We start from the raw sequence: 12617 nt of genomic DNA, 5'->3' as shown, positions 1-12617 counted from the left end.
AGTCATTTTACTTCTGACTACAGAAAGAAACCATAAAATGCCATCAAGGTAGAGCAGTAATGTTTCATTGCCACATTGTATTGATACGAGGTCTTCACAGCCTACAGTGTAGATTAAAGAGTTTGATCCTTTGGTCTTATTTGCTGTATCTTATTCCAGTCAAGCTCAAAAGCCACCAAACAAACAAAAAAACCCCCACAATGGAGTGCTTGCATAAAGCAGACAGAAAAGACGATGTAAAATTGTGCTCTCTAGTGGAGAAATTTGATTTTGTGCAATAAAAGTTCAAGCCATTGTGACCCATCCACTTGACCAACAGGTTTTCAGTGGAGAGAAAGCATGAAGATTTTCCACAATATGAAAAGAGCGCAAATGCCTAGTTCAACAGATTTATTATAACCAAGATAGATTTATACTGCGTTACATGACAGATTACAGCTAGATAAAGTTTCTAAATATACAACAAAAAAATACCTAAGTCCTAAAGCATGCTTTTACATTTATTTAGATTTTAAAAGTAATGGCACCTATAACACAATAGCAAAACATTTCTTTTTAATGGTGTGACACTTTAATATGGTCCTATATAATACTATATAGTCTGATGAAAATAGGTTAGTTTTACACCAGACAGTGCTACTTCGCTTACATAATGAAAACTAGGATTTTTCTATAAATAAGGGTTTAATAAGATAATTCTCTGTTGATTTATTTTTAGAGAGAAGAACTGACATGATCACCAACTCCTTTATTTCTAGTTACACATACACCACTAATCTTAAACATACTGAATGGGTCTTCAGGAAATACTAACTCCTATTCAATTTGTTTTCTTACAGCGTTAACAAAATACAACCCATTTTCTTCATGACAGCTACCCTACCACTAATTTTTCTGGGCAGGTATGGACCAATGAATGCATGAACTCAATTTAATAGCAGACGAATTAGAATCTATTCTTTAAAACAACTTGGCCACTTTACGCTTCCTCAACAGTATACAGGATTTAGCTTCTTTGAACTCTGTATCTTAAGTAGGCTGTTGGAATAAATCTGAAGTTAGAAGACAGAAATATGAAAGACTTTAAAAAGCTAAATGTACAGCTAACTCATGCTAATTTTAAAATATATTAAAATTTGGCGTGTATTCTAATTCAAGAGTAAGGATCTAGCAAGTCATGGATATTACATTTCTCTTATGTCGTTGCAGAATGTTATGATCAGCTGTTGACTGTTACAGAAAGTAACATTCTCTCTTCCTCTTTGGCCCTTAAAGATGAAATATAGGAAGGGGGGGGAGGTTTTTTTTGAATGCATACAGAAACACAGGGCTACCTTTCATGTTTTAAGTTCCCTAGTATATTCAGAAAAGGCAGCCTAACAATTCAGCAAAGCCAGCAACCTAGATTTAAGAAGTATCACAATCCACAAACAGAATCATACAAGTTAAAAGATTTGCCAGCTAGATGGTTTTTTAAATAGAAAAAAGTTCATAACTGATCTTACGCCTAGAGCAAGAAGGAGGGAGTTCCACTGACTTCCAGCATAACTGGTGCTGATACGGCAGCAATTTTAACACTTGTATTTAGTTAATCCCATGACAGCAAGCAGATTTCCTAAGTTTCTGCACCGGTAGTCATTCAGAATTTTAGGCTGGGGAACAGTTGTCAGTGATTGGGTAAAAGAAAAACCTAGCTCTACTTCAGCAGTTTTGTCATGTCGCTTAATAGAAAGATGAATAACAACTGAGTGATAAACTGTAGTTTGGGTATGGCTAAACATCCGTATTTATGAAGTGCTGGAACTCTGCAAGACACTGTTTCCATTTAATATTCTCCTGCAAGTTTTCACAATATTCTTTAAGTTTCTGTCCTTCACATGGCTGTATCACTTAAACCATACTTCCTATTTAAACCACATGCAAGAAAAAATTTAGTTTATCTAAAAAACAAAACAAAAACCACCTCTCGAAATTAAGGAGCCAGAAAGACAAGTGAGATACCCCTTGAAGTCCTGTGTAGTTACTGTAACAGATAGGTAACAGAGAGAGTGACCTTAGATCTGTTTAGTTTAAAATTCAATAGTAGTCATGCAAAATTAACACACAGTTGTGAGCATACTGTAGCACCGCTCGAGGTTATCCGGTACATATTATTAGCTCTGTTGTAGTAATGCCTGTCAGTCACACTACTGCATGTATGGAAGGGAGGCAGCCCAGTAATTGAGAGAAATGTCTTGTTTTTCTAAGCCTCGTTCGAGAGCGGGTATGTTTGCAAAACCTCCATTTTTAGCTACAAAAGCATTATCACAGCAAGGCAGAAGTTTCACTGGGTTTTGCACACTCAGCTAACTATATTACGTTAGAGTTTGTTCACCACCAAAAGACATTAAAAAAAATACCAAAGTACAGCTCAGTAGATTTATGCATTAGGTTGCAAGCCATCTAAAAACCAGGTCTAAAGTTACATTACAGGCTACGAGATCCTACTTAGCAATTCAGTTTGGCCCACGTAAGAAGTGCAAACATGTGATATCTTCCAATTAAATCAACCTCTGCATTTCTTGACAGGAGAAAGAGACAGAGACCAAAACCCCAGAAAATTCATACCGACTTCCAATCCCATCCTACAAGACAACTTCGTGAGGTTTTTGGGACACAGCTAGGAAGTCATCCACAGTGACAAATTACAGTTGCTACTACAACACTATCATGACAGACCATTTTAAGGATAATTTGCAGTAACTCCTTCAGAAGCTATTGTGCAAAGAACACCAAAGCTTGCACTGACCTATTTATAATTCAAGTACTCTCCCTACTCCACGATAAAGAGGTTTTTGAGAATATGGAAGCTCAGTCCAGGGGGTCCTCATAAGACAGAGCAGATTTCAGCCTTCTCGGTTTCCTATATCTCGACAGTTGCAGAAGTGCCATTTGTATAGCCACCTTTAGACTTCATGTGGTCCTGAATTGATACAGCCTAGAAGAAAAGTTTATTAGAACACGCATCTTATAAAGTCTGGTTGCCAGAGCAATTATTAAAAGCATCAATTTGAAGAGGCAAGTGAGCCGTATGTTTACAGGGCTGGGTCCCAATGGTAGTAGGGAGAAATAACGACTAAACCCAGAATTGTTAAATACTACTTTAAGTCAGTGCACGAGATGGGTCTTGCTATCCAAAATCCACTTATTCTTACATCCCTCACCCTGGCACAGCTTTGACTTCAGGGTGATGTGTTATCTGGACCTAGTATCAAGTGCATCCACAGAATCCTTATCCAAAAGGTTCTCATCATACGTAAAGATACTGGGGAAATAAGCACTTCTTGCGGAATATATCTTCCACAGTATCTTATGTTTACAAACCAAAGGACAGTTCTGTTCTGATGCTATTCTATTGATAAAAAAAAAAAAAAAAAAAAAAGAGAGTCAGATTTCTCTCTCTCTCACAATCATCTAGTATTTTATTAGCTACCTGCCCTCCAGGTTACTGAGTGCAGATTTCTGCTTACGAAAGAGGTGCACACTTACTGAGGAATAGTCACTACTCATCTCTCTTGCCCCAACATGTGCAGTGTGTACAAAGTTCATTGGTTCTCCTATCATATTCCGGTCCAGTCTCCGACGCCTCTTCTGTAAGAAAGAAGATATCTTAGGTCTCTATTCAGAAAATGTGAGCAGCTTTCAGACAGAAACAAGCAGCTGAGTTTAAAAAAAAAAAAAAAAAAGACAGTCAGTACTGACCCCTAATGACTCCTCATGGCAACCGGGCTGGAGTTTCAGACTGTTTGCAGTAAGACAGGGTTAAAGTCACTTTTATTACTGTATTACTGCTAATTGAATTTTAGCAAAAACTTCCTTTAACATTGGAAAGTCATGGCCTGAGAACTGCAAACAGTCGTATGGGCAAAGTTTCTGGCAAAACACACATAGTTTAAACATAGTTTAACAGGTCTGTTTTTAGCTGTTGCGTTACTCAGCCCAAACTAATCAAAACAACATGACAATGAAAGTGTTTTCCACATAACTGAAAGACAAAATTTCAGATCTGATAAAGGGTGGCGGTTGTGCATCTACCTACCGGCTGGGGCTGTTCACCATTGCACCAATTAAAACAAACCAGGAATTCAGTCATTATATTTTTCAGTAGGTAATAAGTTCTTGTTAAGTGTAATTATTTCTCTGGGAGTTAAAGCAGTTCGAGGACCAAGATGCAGTTCCTAAAGCGTGTTTAGGAAGAAATTGCTTGTGCAGATTTGCTGGTAAAGATCACAGAAAGCATCTGATGAGTACACCTGCAAGGAGATTATTATTTAAGCTTATACTAAAATATATCAAAGTCTTGTAACAGTTATTGAGCAATAGACATTTCAGAAAACTAAAACAAGACTGTAAAATTCTTAAACGTACCTGGACAGAAGAGTAGCATCAATTTAAAATCAGTATGTTCATGTCAGAAAATCAGGGTTAAGAGCTCTGCACATTTACTCCCAGGCAGACAGTAGTATAAGTTCTGGTTTCTTTACAGAAGTGTAATAAAAGCAATGCTAGAATTAAGTCAGGTCTCGTTTAACAGTCTGTGATCCGATTGTAAGCAGAGCTAGCCAATGCTTACGAACTATTTAGTATTTCAAAAGAAAACAGCTTTGAAACACAACAGATTGGATGCTTAACATTTACAAACAGGTGCAAAAGAAAGTTTCCTTCTTATGTCTGATATAGTTACGCTTCTTAGACACAGAAAAGCTCAGAGTAAAGAGTATTCTACAACTCCAAAAAGCCCTTAAAAGAGAAAAAAAGAGCTTTGTATATCAGCAACAGAAAGCATTCATCAGACAGAGCCTAGAGCTTCCCAGAATGTATGAAACTATTAACACAGCACTCCTGAACTGGGGACACGACCAGGAAACTCACTGACTTTAAGTGCCCTGAAGCTATGATAATAAAACCAACTTTTTATGGTTACTTTTTTTTTCTTTAAATATCTTCCTTCAAATCGAACCCAAGACTATAGAGTAGCCTTTCATATCAACTTTTTCATACCCCAGATCATTAAAACAGTATTATAACATGTTAATTTATAGAGAAGGTGTTGGGGTTTTTTTAAAGCTTACAGGTCAACAGAAGTTACAACTTCATCAATTCGGCCTTTCTGAACCCCCACTGAAGTCTTCACAACCAAACAGCACAAGCTTCCCCCTTCACAGGCATTTCTTATGTTGTCCCACAATGATGTAATTAGCACATCCATTTCTTTCACCTTTGTGATTTTCTTACACTTCATCCCTTCTCACACTTCAAGCAGATCTTTTAAATTTCTGCCATTTATCTTTCAAAGCATTTGTTACGTTTGCCTCAGCTTTAGGTGGCCTATATGATACATTATTGCAGAATGTGTCATATATTATTCCATTTTATCCTGGGTGGTTTTAATACAACTCATTATCTGGCTCAATTATCATTTTTCACCTCACTTCATCCTCTCACAACGGTCTTTATCACCACTGATGCCTTGTTTGGCTGCAGCAAAGAGGGGACAGTGGCCCACACAACCATAAGAACACGCAGAAGCCGAAGCTTTTGCCTACGCTTCACATTAGCTGGAGATTTTTTGGGTTTATTTCATGTTAAGGAGACTGTATCAAAGCTAAGATTGCCTTAAAAATCATAAAGTGTGTCACTGTACACTAATAACCTATTTTGAAAGCAGATTGACTGAGGCGAGCATCAAATTAGATAGAGAAACATCCCCAGCCCAAAATAACAGTTGAACGCCCACTCTCCCCCCGCTGTACCCCCCAGCATTTGGCCATCTACCTCCGCGGGGCTCCGTGCGTACCTGGGTGTTACCTGCTGCTCCCAGGGAGTCCTGACGGGACGGTACGTCCTCATTCAAGCTCTGGCACACAGCCAGCTCCCGTCTTGGCAACTCCAGCGCGTTTACAGTTCATATTCCTGGGTTATAATTAATCCCGATTGCTAAGCAAGAAAGCTTCACTGTGATCCCATACCCTGCGACGGTTCTTTCGCTCTGTAAGGTGCTGCAGAAGTCTGTTGTGCGCTTCACGCTTACCTACAGGTGTCAGAAAAGCAGAACGGCAACCAAAAATAGCGCCCTAGTTTGGCGTCGGATTTGTGCAGCCGTGCAGTTTTCTCAGCACTATCCATACAGCCTGTGGCTCACTTCCACCCCTGCGGCAGCTCTGCAGGTGTCCTCCTGGCACACAGGAGCCCTGGACGCCTTCCTGTTGTGTGTTATACAACAGAACTCTTCTTTTCCTCTGCAGGAGTCAGAGTATCATCCTCCAGGACAGGAATGTCTGCACCAGGGCGTGGGACACCACCTTCCTCCCAGAGACTCAAGGTTTCCACACTAACTGGAAGAATTTAAAAAACATCTTCATGTGTTCAGGCTCGCCCAGGGCTAATAAAAGTCAACAAGAATCCCCAAATGGAGGAGAAAACAACATTTTGTCACTGTTGGCACACAGACCAGAACTGGACAATATCCTGTTGTTCTTTCTCTCTATTTTTCACCATAGCAGCAGTATCATCGAGGAGACAGAGACAAAGGGCCAGGGAAACGGCTAGCACACGCAGACACAGATGTTGAATGCGATGGGCAGGATGCACAGCCATTCTGGAGTCCGTAGCCTTAAAGCGCCTGAGAGCTTTATGAATGTTTAGATATACTTTACTGAGCATAACACTCAATTTGTTCTATCATTGCTGTGTATGAAAAAATGTCCAAAATATTCTTGTATTTTACTTACAAAATATCCATCCTAGATGAAGTGGAAAATGTTTGCCTGAATCTAAACAAAAGAATCCTCCCTTTCCATAGACAAGGGAGACGCACGGTAATCTTGATAAATAACACCCACTAAACATATCTGTTCTTCTCAATTGGCCTTTAGACTCAAGGTCTGATCATGACAAATCCTTGACTCTGAGCTGTTAGTGAAAGACAATGAGCGTAAAGCTAGCATATATTATCACATCAGACGCAGGCTACCATCACCCTGCCCCGACTGAGTTGTTAAATTGTGGTAACAGAATCCGAGTCCAGTAGTTGCCATTTTCATCCCAGCTCTGCCAGTACTGAATTTATGGGAGAGAAGCATATTTCAGCCTAACTGCCTTTCTAAAAACCGCTGTGCTTCTAATTTGTTCATTATCCTTACTTTGCTCATTTGATATTTACATCACGTTAAAATCCTGAAACGGTTGCACGTTTACATACTGGAATGGCAAGGTATGGTAAAAAACAGTGCAACTTGTACTTCTAGGTCAAAAAGTAGTTTTGAACACGAGACTTGAAGAGTGCATCTTGCTTGGTGAAAGGTGAAAAATAAAAAACCAATGAATTACCGAGACTTTGGAAGAACCTTGGAGCCAAACAGCTGAAATCCTGCTGTAGAGTGAGCCTGACTGCTTGGAAATAGCATCCTGATTTTACTAATATATGTACAGACTCCAAAATTTAGTTTGATGTAGTCCTCAAACTAAATAACACTATTATGTAGTATGATTGTATATTGGCCTTCTGCCGTCCTGAAGCTTCATAGAAAGCTGAGAATAGGGTTTTATCCGAGACCTCCATTAATCTAGGTGTGTTGGTATTGATAATCTAAGGAATTTGGGTGTAGTCTCTGAGAAGATTTGAAGCTTCTCCTTTTAAAAGCTAAGCAGACACACACATTAAATCAAACAGCAAGGCAGCTCCTCTATTTCTAAGTGGAAACGAGCTTAGTCACAAAATGAAAAAAAGGCATTTTTAACTAACTGTCCGTTCCCCCTCAAAAAAGAAGAAAAGCCAAGAGACCAAATTATGTGTTCTGTTTGGAAGTTAAAAATAACCGCGAGAAAAATCAACTGAGATTTGCCTGGAGTCTTACCAGAGGAAAATTAGTAAAACTCACAAAAAGATGGGAAGCAAGCTGAATGATTGGCAACACACCAACCACTGGTACTGTAAACATGTTGAACTGAGTTACTAGCTTGTAAATTATGGAATTTAATGTTACTAGGAATAAACTCAGATTAGATGGGGGGGGGGGGGGGGAGGAAAGGCTGTGACCGTAAGTTTTATTTCTTCATAGAAGGGAAGAAGTCTTAACAAGAAGAGGTGAAGTCCCTCAGGTGCAGCAGCTTCCAGTCCCGCGGTTTTGGGGGTTTGCAGGAGCCCAAGCAGCGGCAGCCCGCAGCCGAGGGACAAACGCAACTGCCAAGGCAACGTGCCCTCCTCCGGTCACGGGAGTAGGGAACCGCCCTTCTGCCGAGACCTGCGGATTACAGGAGGTGAAGTCTCCACACTAACCTTCCCAGTCAAATTTCTACACGCCCATTAGAAGTCCCCAATTTTATGGCCCGAGGACGGATTTTGACCTTGAACGCGGAAGATGCTTACACAACTGCTGGCGCATTTTACTCCGGAAAACTGCAGGGGTCACCCTGCCACCGAGCAGGGTTCCCTCCCAGCCCTCCCCCCCCCGAGCAGCCCTGCCTTACTGAGTCACGCCGCGGGGGAGGCGATGCCCGGATGGCCCGTCCCGGCGCCTTTCCCCGCTCTGCCGCGGCCCTTCGGGCAGCTGCAGGCCGCAGCACGGCGGCGGCGTTTGGCGGGCCGTCCCCCGCCAGCGGGGCGAGGCGCGGGGTGCGAGCGCAGCCCCTCACTACTGAAAACCGGGCCGGTATCTGGAGCGGGGCGCAAAGAGCCGCCTCAGGCCTTTCGGGTGGGGGCGTTAACGGCTCCCTAAGGCGAACAACCGCCTCGGCGTTACTGCTAACAAAGCTAAGCGCGCAGCCCGGCCGGGGCCGCCCGCCGCCAGGGGCCGCAGCCCGCCCCGCGTGGTTACTGCCGCCGCAGCCACTGTGACAGTCCGCGGGCGGGGCCGCGGAAGACAGCGCGGCCGGAGGAGGAGGCAGCGGAGCCGACGCCTGCTCCGCCCTCCTCAGGGCGCGGGGGTTCGGCCTCGCCCTCCTCAGGGCGCGCCCCCTCGCTACCACCGCGAAGGAGCCCAGCGCCACCGAGCCGCCCGCCGGGCCCCCAGCCGGGGCCGTCACTGGCGGCGGGGCCGAGCGCCCGCAGGCTCCCGCGGCGCCCACTCTCGCAGGGCCTGAGGAGAGCGCGCGGGCCCCGGCGCGACGCCCCCACACAGCGCTGCCGTCGCCCCCGAGGGCGCGACGCTCCTGCCCTTAGCGCAACTGCCCTCCCCCAGCGCGGCGGCCAATGAGCGCCGCCGAGCGGCCGCGCCGGAAACCCTACCGGGCGTGAGTGAACGCGCCCTACCCAATAGCCGCAAGGCGTCCGCGTCGCGCGCTCTCCATTGGCGGCGGCCGCCCAATGGGCGCGCAGCAGCGTGAGGGGAAGCCCCACGCAGCGGGTGCCGACCTCCCTTTGCGGAGCGCTCTGGTGCGGCGCGGACCAGCTCTGCTGCTGCTCCCTCCTCCTCCTCCGACCATGGCGTTGCCCGGCAGTTGACGTTGGGTTTCTCCCCCTTCTACCTTCTCCTCTTTCTCCAGCCCCTTTCTTCCCCGGGTCCCGGCTCAGGCACGTAGGCGGCCGGTACCGGAGACGCCGGGTCCCCCCCCCACCCCCCCCCCGCCCCTCAGGAACAGGCTGTAGGAGTCGGGCCGGGCGGCTGCCGGAGGCACCATGAACATCATCATCGGCATCGGCGGGTGAGAGCCGCGGGGCGGGCCGGGGGGAGGCGGCTCGGGGCGGGGGGGGGGGGGGCCGCCGGCGTGTTGGGCCCGGCCGAGGCGCGGCGCGGGCACGCTCTCCACACCCTCCCCCCCCCCCCCCCTCCCCGGCCCGGTCCCTCCTGGTGCCGCTGCCGCAGTGGCGCGAACGCGGCGGACGGGCCCGGGGAGGCGAGGGGGGGGGGGGAGAAGAGGAGGCGGTAGCGCGCGCACGTGGCCCGCGGCGCTTGCTGAGGGCCGGGCGCTCTCGCCGCAGGGTCACCAACGGAGGCAAGACCACCCTCACCCGCAAGCTGATGCAGGCCCTGCCCAGCTGCAGCGTGGTGCACCAGGATGACTTCTTCAAGGTGAGGCGGGCGCCCGCCAGCCCGGCCGCCCTCCGTAGGCCGGGGGAAGGCGAGGGGTGACCCCTGCGTGCTTCTGCCCTCTCTCCTTGGCGCCCGGCCTGCCTGCTGCGCTGCCCTGCCCGCGCTTTCCAGCTCCCGCAGGTTCCCCGTACCGTCCGCGGCGACTCCTCCGCAGTGCTTAGCTGGGTTGGCTGCGCGGCTGGTGGATGAGCCTGCGCTGCAATACATCCCGATGACTTTCCATTTTCTTGGGAGTGCTGTACGGTGTGCTTGTGTTGGTGGGAAGATAGAGGAGCAGGCTCCTTTATCGTAGCCTCGTTACTACTGCTTTTTATCTGCATGTAAAGAAAGCTGGTGGAGGGTTAAGATTCCTCTTTGTAGCTTCAGGGTTCGGATCTTGAATCTTGCTTTGAAATGGGTATCAAGCTTCCCAGTAGCTGTGCTGACCAAGCAGTTTTTTTCTTATCACTGTTTCAGCCCCAAGATGAAATAGAAGTTGAAGATGGGTTTAAACAGTATGATGGTAAGGCTTTGCTACAGTGTTATCAAAGCGTAACTCAAACTTTTGAGTATTTTGATCCTTCATGTACACTATATTTGTACTGACTATTACTTGATGATACTTAATTACTGCTTAATGATAGTTGCCTGTTTTGTCTTAGTGATTAGTGCATTAGATATGGAAGCTATGATGAGTACCATAAACGCTTGGATAAAAAACCCAGTCAAGTTCGAACGTTCTCATGGGATCAACAACACACTGGATGCCCAGATCTTACAGGATAAGGAGGGAAGAGATGAAACAATCCACATTCTTATTGTTGAAGGCTTCCTACTTTACACCTACAGGTAATCAAATGTGACTTCACACATTCTGATTTTCACATGATTTTACATGACAGACGAACCTCCAAGGGAATAAAAAGACCTGTTCTAAACCAAGAGTTAGCAGCTGGTATTGACTACTGCTGAGTTTAGGTGTCACAAGTCTGAAGATACCTCTAGATACAGGAAATGGATGTAGTTTTACCTTTCCATTTCTTGCTACTAATCAAACAGTCTAGCTGTAACCAAACATGTATCTCTTTCAGGCCGCTGATTGACGTATTCCACCATCGGTACTTTCTTTCCATTCCGTATGAAGAGTGTAAAAGGAGAAGAAGGTAAGTTTATCTTCCCAAGTTCCCTTGCTAGCCCAATAACATCTTACTCGGTTCAAGACTTTGTTTCTCTTAGATAAGAAAGGATAAACACTAATGTAGCTGCTGTGTTAGAAGACTAGCTTCCTTCACCAAACCAACCCAGAAGGTTTCTACCAAACTACTGTGTGAGGCAAATGCTCAATTTAAGCACAGATCTTTCAATAGTCTCCCTTTCTGGTTTTCCAATGAAATGGTTCCCAGGCCTTGAACTATCCTGGGGTTTTATATTTGGCTGTATTGTTGTACAGGTACACAGTTCCTAATGCAAATGAAACGAGTTAAACTTGAAAAAGTTACGTTTCAGAGGAGTAAGCAGACAGCTGTTTTACCCAAAGTTCTGCTAAAGCTTTAAGAGAAGGCTGTTCATCAATGTTAGGATGTCTTAGGAATCCTTTTTGCATCTTGAACACTTTGGACCCACATATCCAATTCCAACTTTTTGGGGGTATCTTTATGCTTGCAGCTCATGCTAAATACCGACTTTTGATAAGCTCAGAAACTACATTGGAGGCAACAGGCTCAGGCTAGTGTATAGAGAAACTGAATGAACCATCTGTCACTTCCCTAAACTGTCATTAGACTACTCTTGCATAACAATGTCTTAATTTATAGTTCAAGGAACTACACTGTACCAGATCCACCTGGACTGTTTGATGGCCATGTTTGGCCTATGTATGTAAAGCACAGGAAGATAATGGAAGATCTTGGAGTTGATGTGGGTAAGTCTTTAATGACAAAAGCACTTTTGAAAGATTGCTTTATGAGAGAGTGCTTTTCAAACCTGGGATATACATCCTGGTTAGATGCATGAGAGGCGTTGAAGCAGGTGGATGGAGTATATTTCTGTGATACCAGTCAAGTGCATGCTCTTGAAATTGGGATCTGGCAGGTTTACAGAAACATTCAATTATAGCACTCTCCTTTTACTTTCTTACTTTAAGTGCACTTAAATGGAACAAAATCAAAGGAGGAGCTGTTTAATGATGTGTATGGACAGATCCAGAATAAGATTGAAGAATTACTTAACATGCAGGTACATGTTCGTGCTTGTAATTACAACTCAGAGGCAACCCTTTTAAAGGCTATGTTGAAAAAGCATGAAGCTGTAACTTGAAGTATGTTCATGTATGTCTGTTTAGAAATAAGCTGCTGATTCTTGAGTGAAGATGATTCCTGTTTGCTCTGCGCTGTCTACCTGACTGCCAGTAAAGTTCCAGCTTCTGTGAAGACTCTCAACTCTTAAATTCAACTTTGTTCAATCTTCCCTTGAAACTGAGTTATATATGGTCATAATTAAAAAGCACTTCCCGCGTGTCTGTCATCTTAATTTGTGCACCAGCCTAGTATGTGGCCTCAGATGATCTCA

The 12617-nt window shown here is 44.9% G+C and overlaps 2 protein-coding genes across 2 annotated transcripts; one reads left to right on the top strand and one right to left on the bottom strand.

Moving 5' to 3' along the window:
- Positions 1-375: 375 nt before the first annotated feature.
- LOC143164840 (CDC42 small effector protein 2-B-like) lies at positions 376-8053 on the bottom strand. Its single transcript, XM_076347832.1, has 4 exons — positions 5837-8053; positions 4079-4292; positions 3529-3630; positions 376-2977 (listed from the first exon to the last, which is right to left on the bottom strand). Exons 2-4 carry the CDS (start codon positions 4130-4132, stop codon positions 2903-2905), a joined length of 231 nt encoding a protein of 76 aa, XP_076203947.1. The 5' UTR covers positions 4133-4292; positions 5837-8053; the 3' UTR covers positions 376-2902.
- A 1343-nt stretch (positions 8054-9396) lies between these two features.
- Positions 9397-12578, top strand: LOC143164839 (nicotinamide riboside kinase 2-like). The gene is made up of 8 exons (XM_076347831.1): positions 9397-9681; positions 9959-10049; positions 10527-10572; positions 10712-10898; positions 11141-11212; positions 11864-11970; positions 12193-12284; positions 12391-12578. Exons 1-8 carry the CDS (start codon positions 9656-9658, stop codon positions 12394-12396), a joined length of 627 nt encoding a protein of 208 aa, XP_076203946.1. The 5' UTR covers positions 9397-9655; the 3' UTR covers positions 12397-12578.
- The last annotated feature ends 39 nt before the right edge of the window (positions 12579-12617 follow it).

Source organism: Aptenodytes patagonicus, chromosome 10 (assembly GCF_965638725.1).
Source record: "Aptenodytes patagonicus chromosome 10, bAptPat1.pri.cur, whole genome shotgun sequence".
In the NCBI taxonomy this organism is placed as follows: Eukaryota; Metazoa; Chordata; class Aves; order Sphenisciformes; family Spheniscidae; genus Aptenodytes; species Aptenodytes patagonicus.
The sequence above is the reverse complement of the archived record's forward strand: the minus strand, read 5'-3'. Positions and strand labels throughout refer to the sequence as shown.

Bases quoted from the DNA above. Each gene is read 5' to 3' on its own strand.
- LOC143164839 (XM_076347831.1), top strand. From the start codon at position 9,656: ATGAACATCATCATCGGCATCGGCGG. The intron at 9,682-9,958 runs GTGAGAGCCGCG...CTCTCGCCGCAG, and splicing joins ATCATCATCGGCATCGGCGG to GGTCACCAACGGAGGCAAGA. The intron at 10,573-10,711 runs GTAAGGCTTTGC...GTTTTGTCTTAG, and splicing joins TGGGTTTAAACAGTATGATG to TGATTAGTGCATTAGATATG.
- LOC143164840 (XM_076347832.1), bottom strand. From the start codon at position 4,132: ATGACTGAATTCCTGGTTTGTTTTAATTGGTGCAATGGTGAACAGCCC. The intron at 3,631-4,078 runs GTAGGTAGATGC...TCTTTCTTACAG, and splicing joins ATGGTGAACAGCCCCAGCCG to AAGAGGCGTCGGAGACTGGA. The intron at 2,978-3,528 runs GTAAGTGTGCAC...CTTTTCTTCTAG, and splicing joins TGAGTAGTGACTATTCCTCA to GCTGTATCAATTCAGGACCA.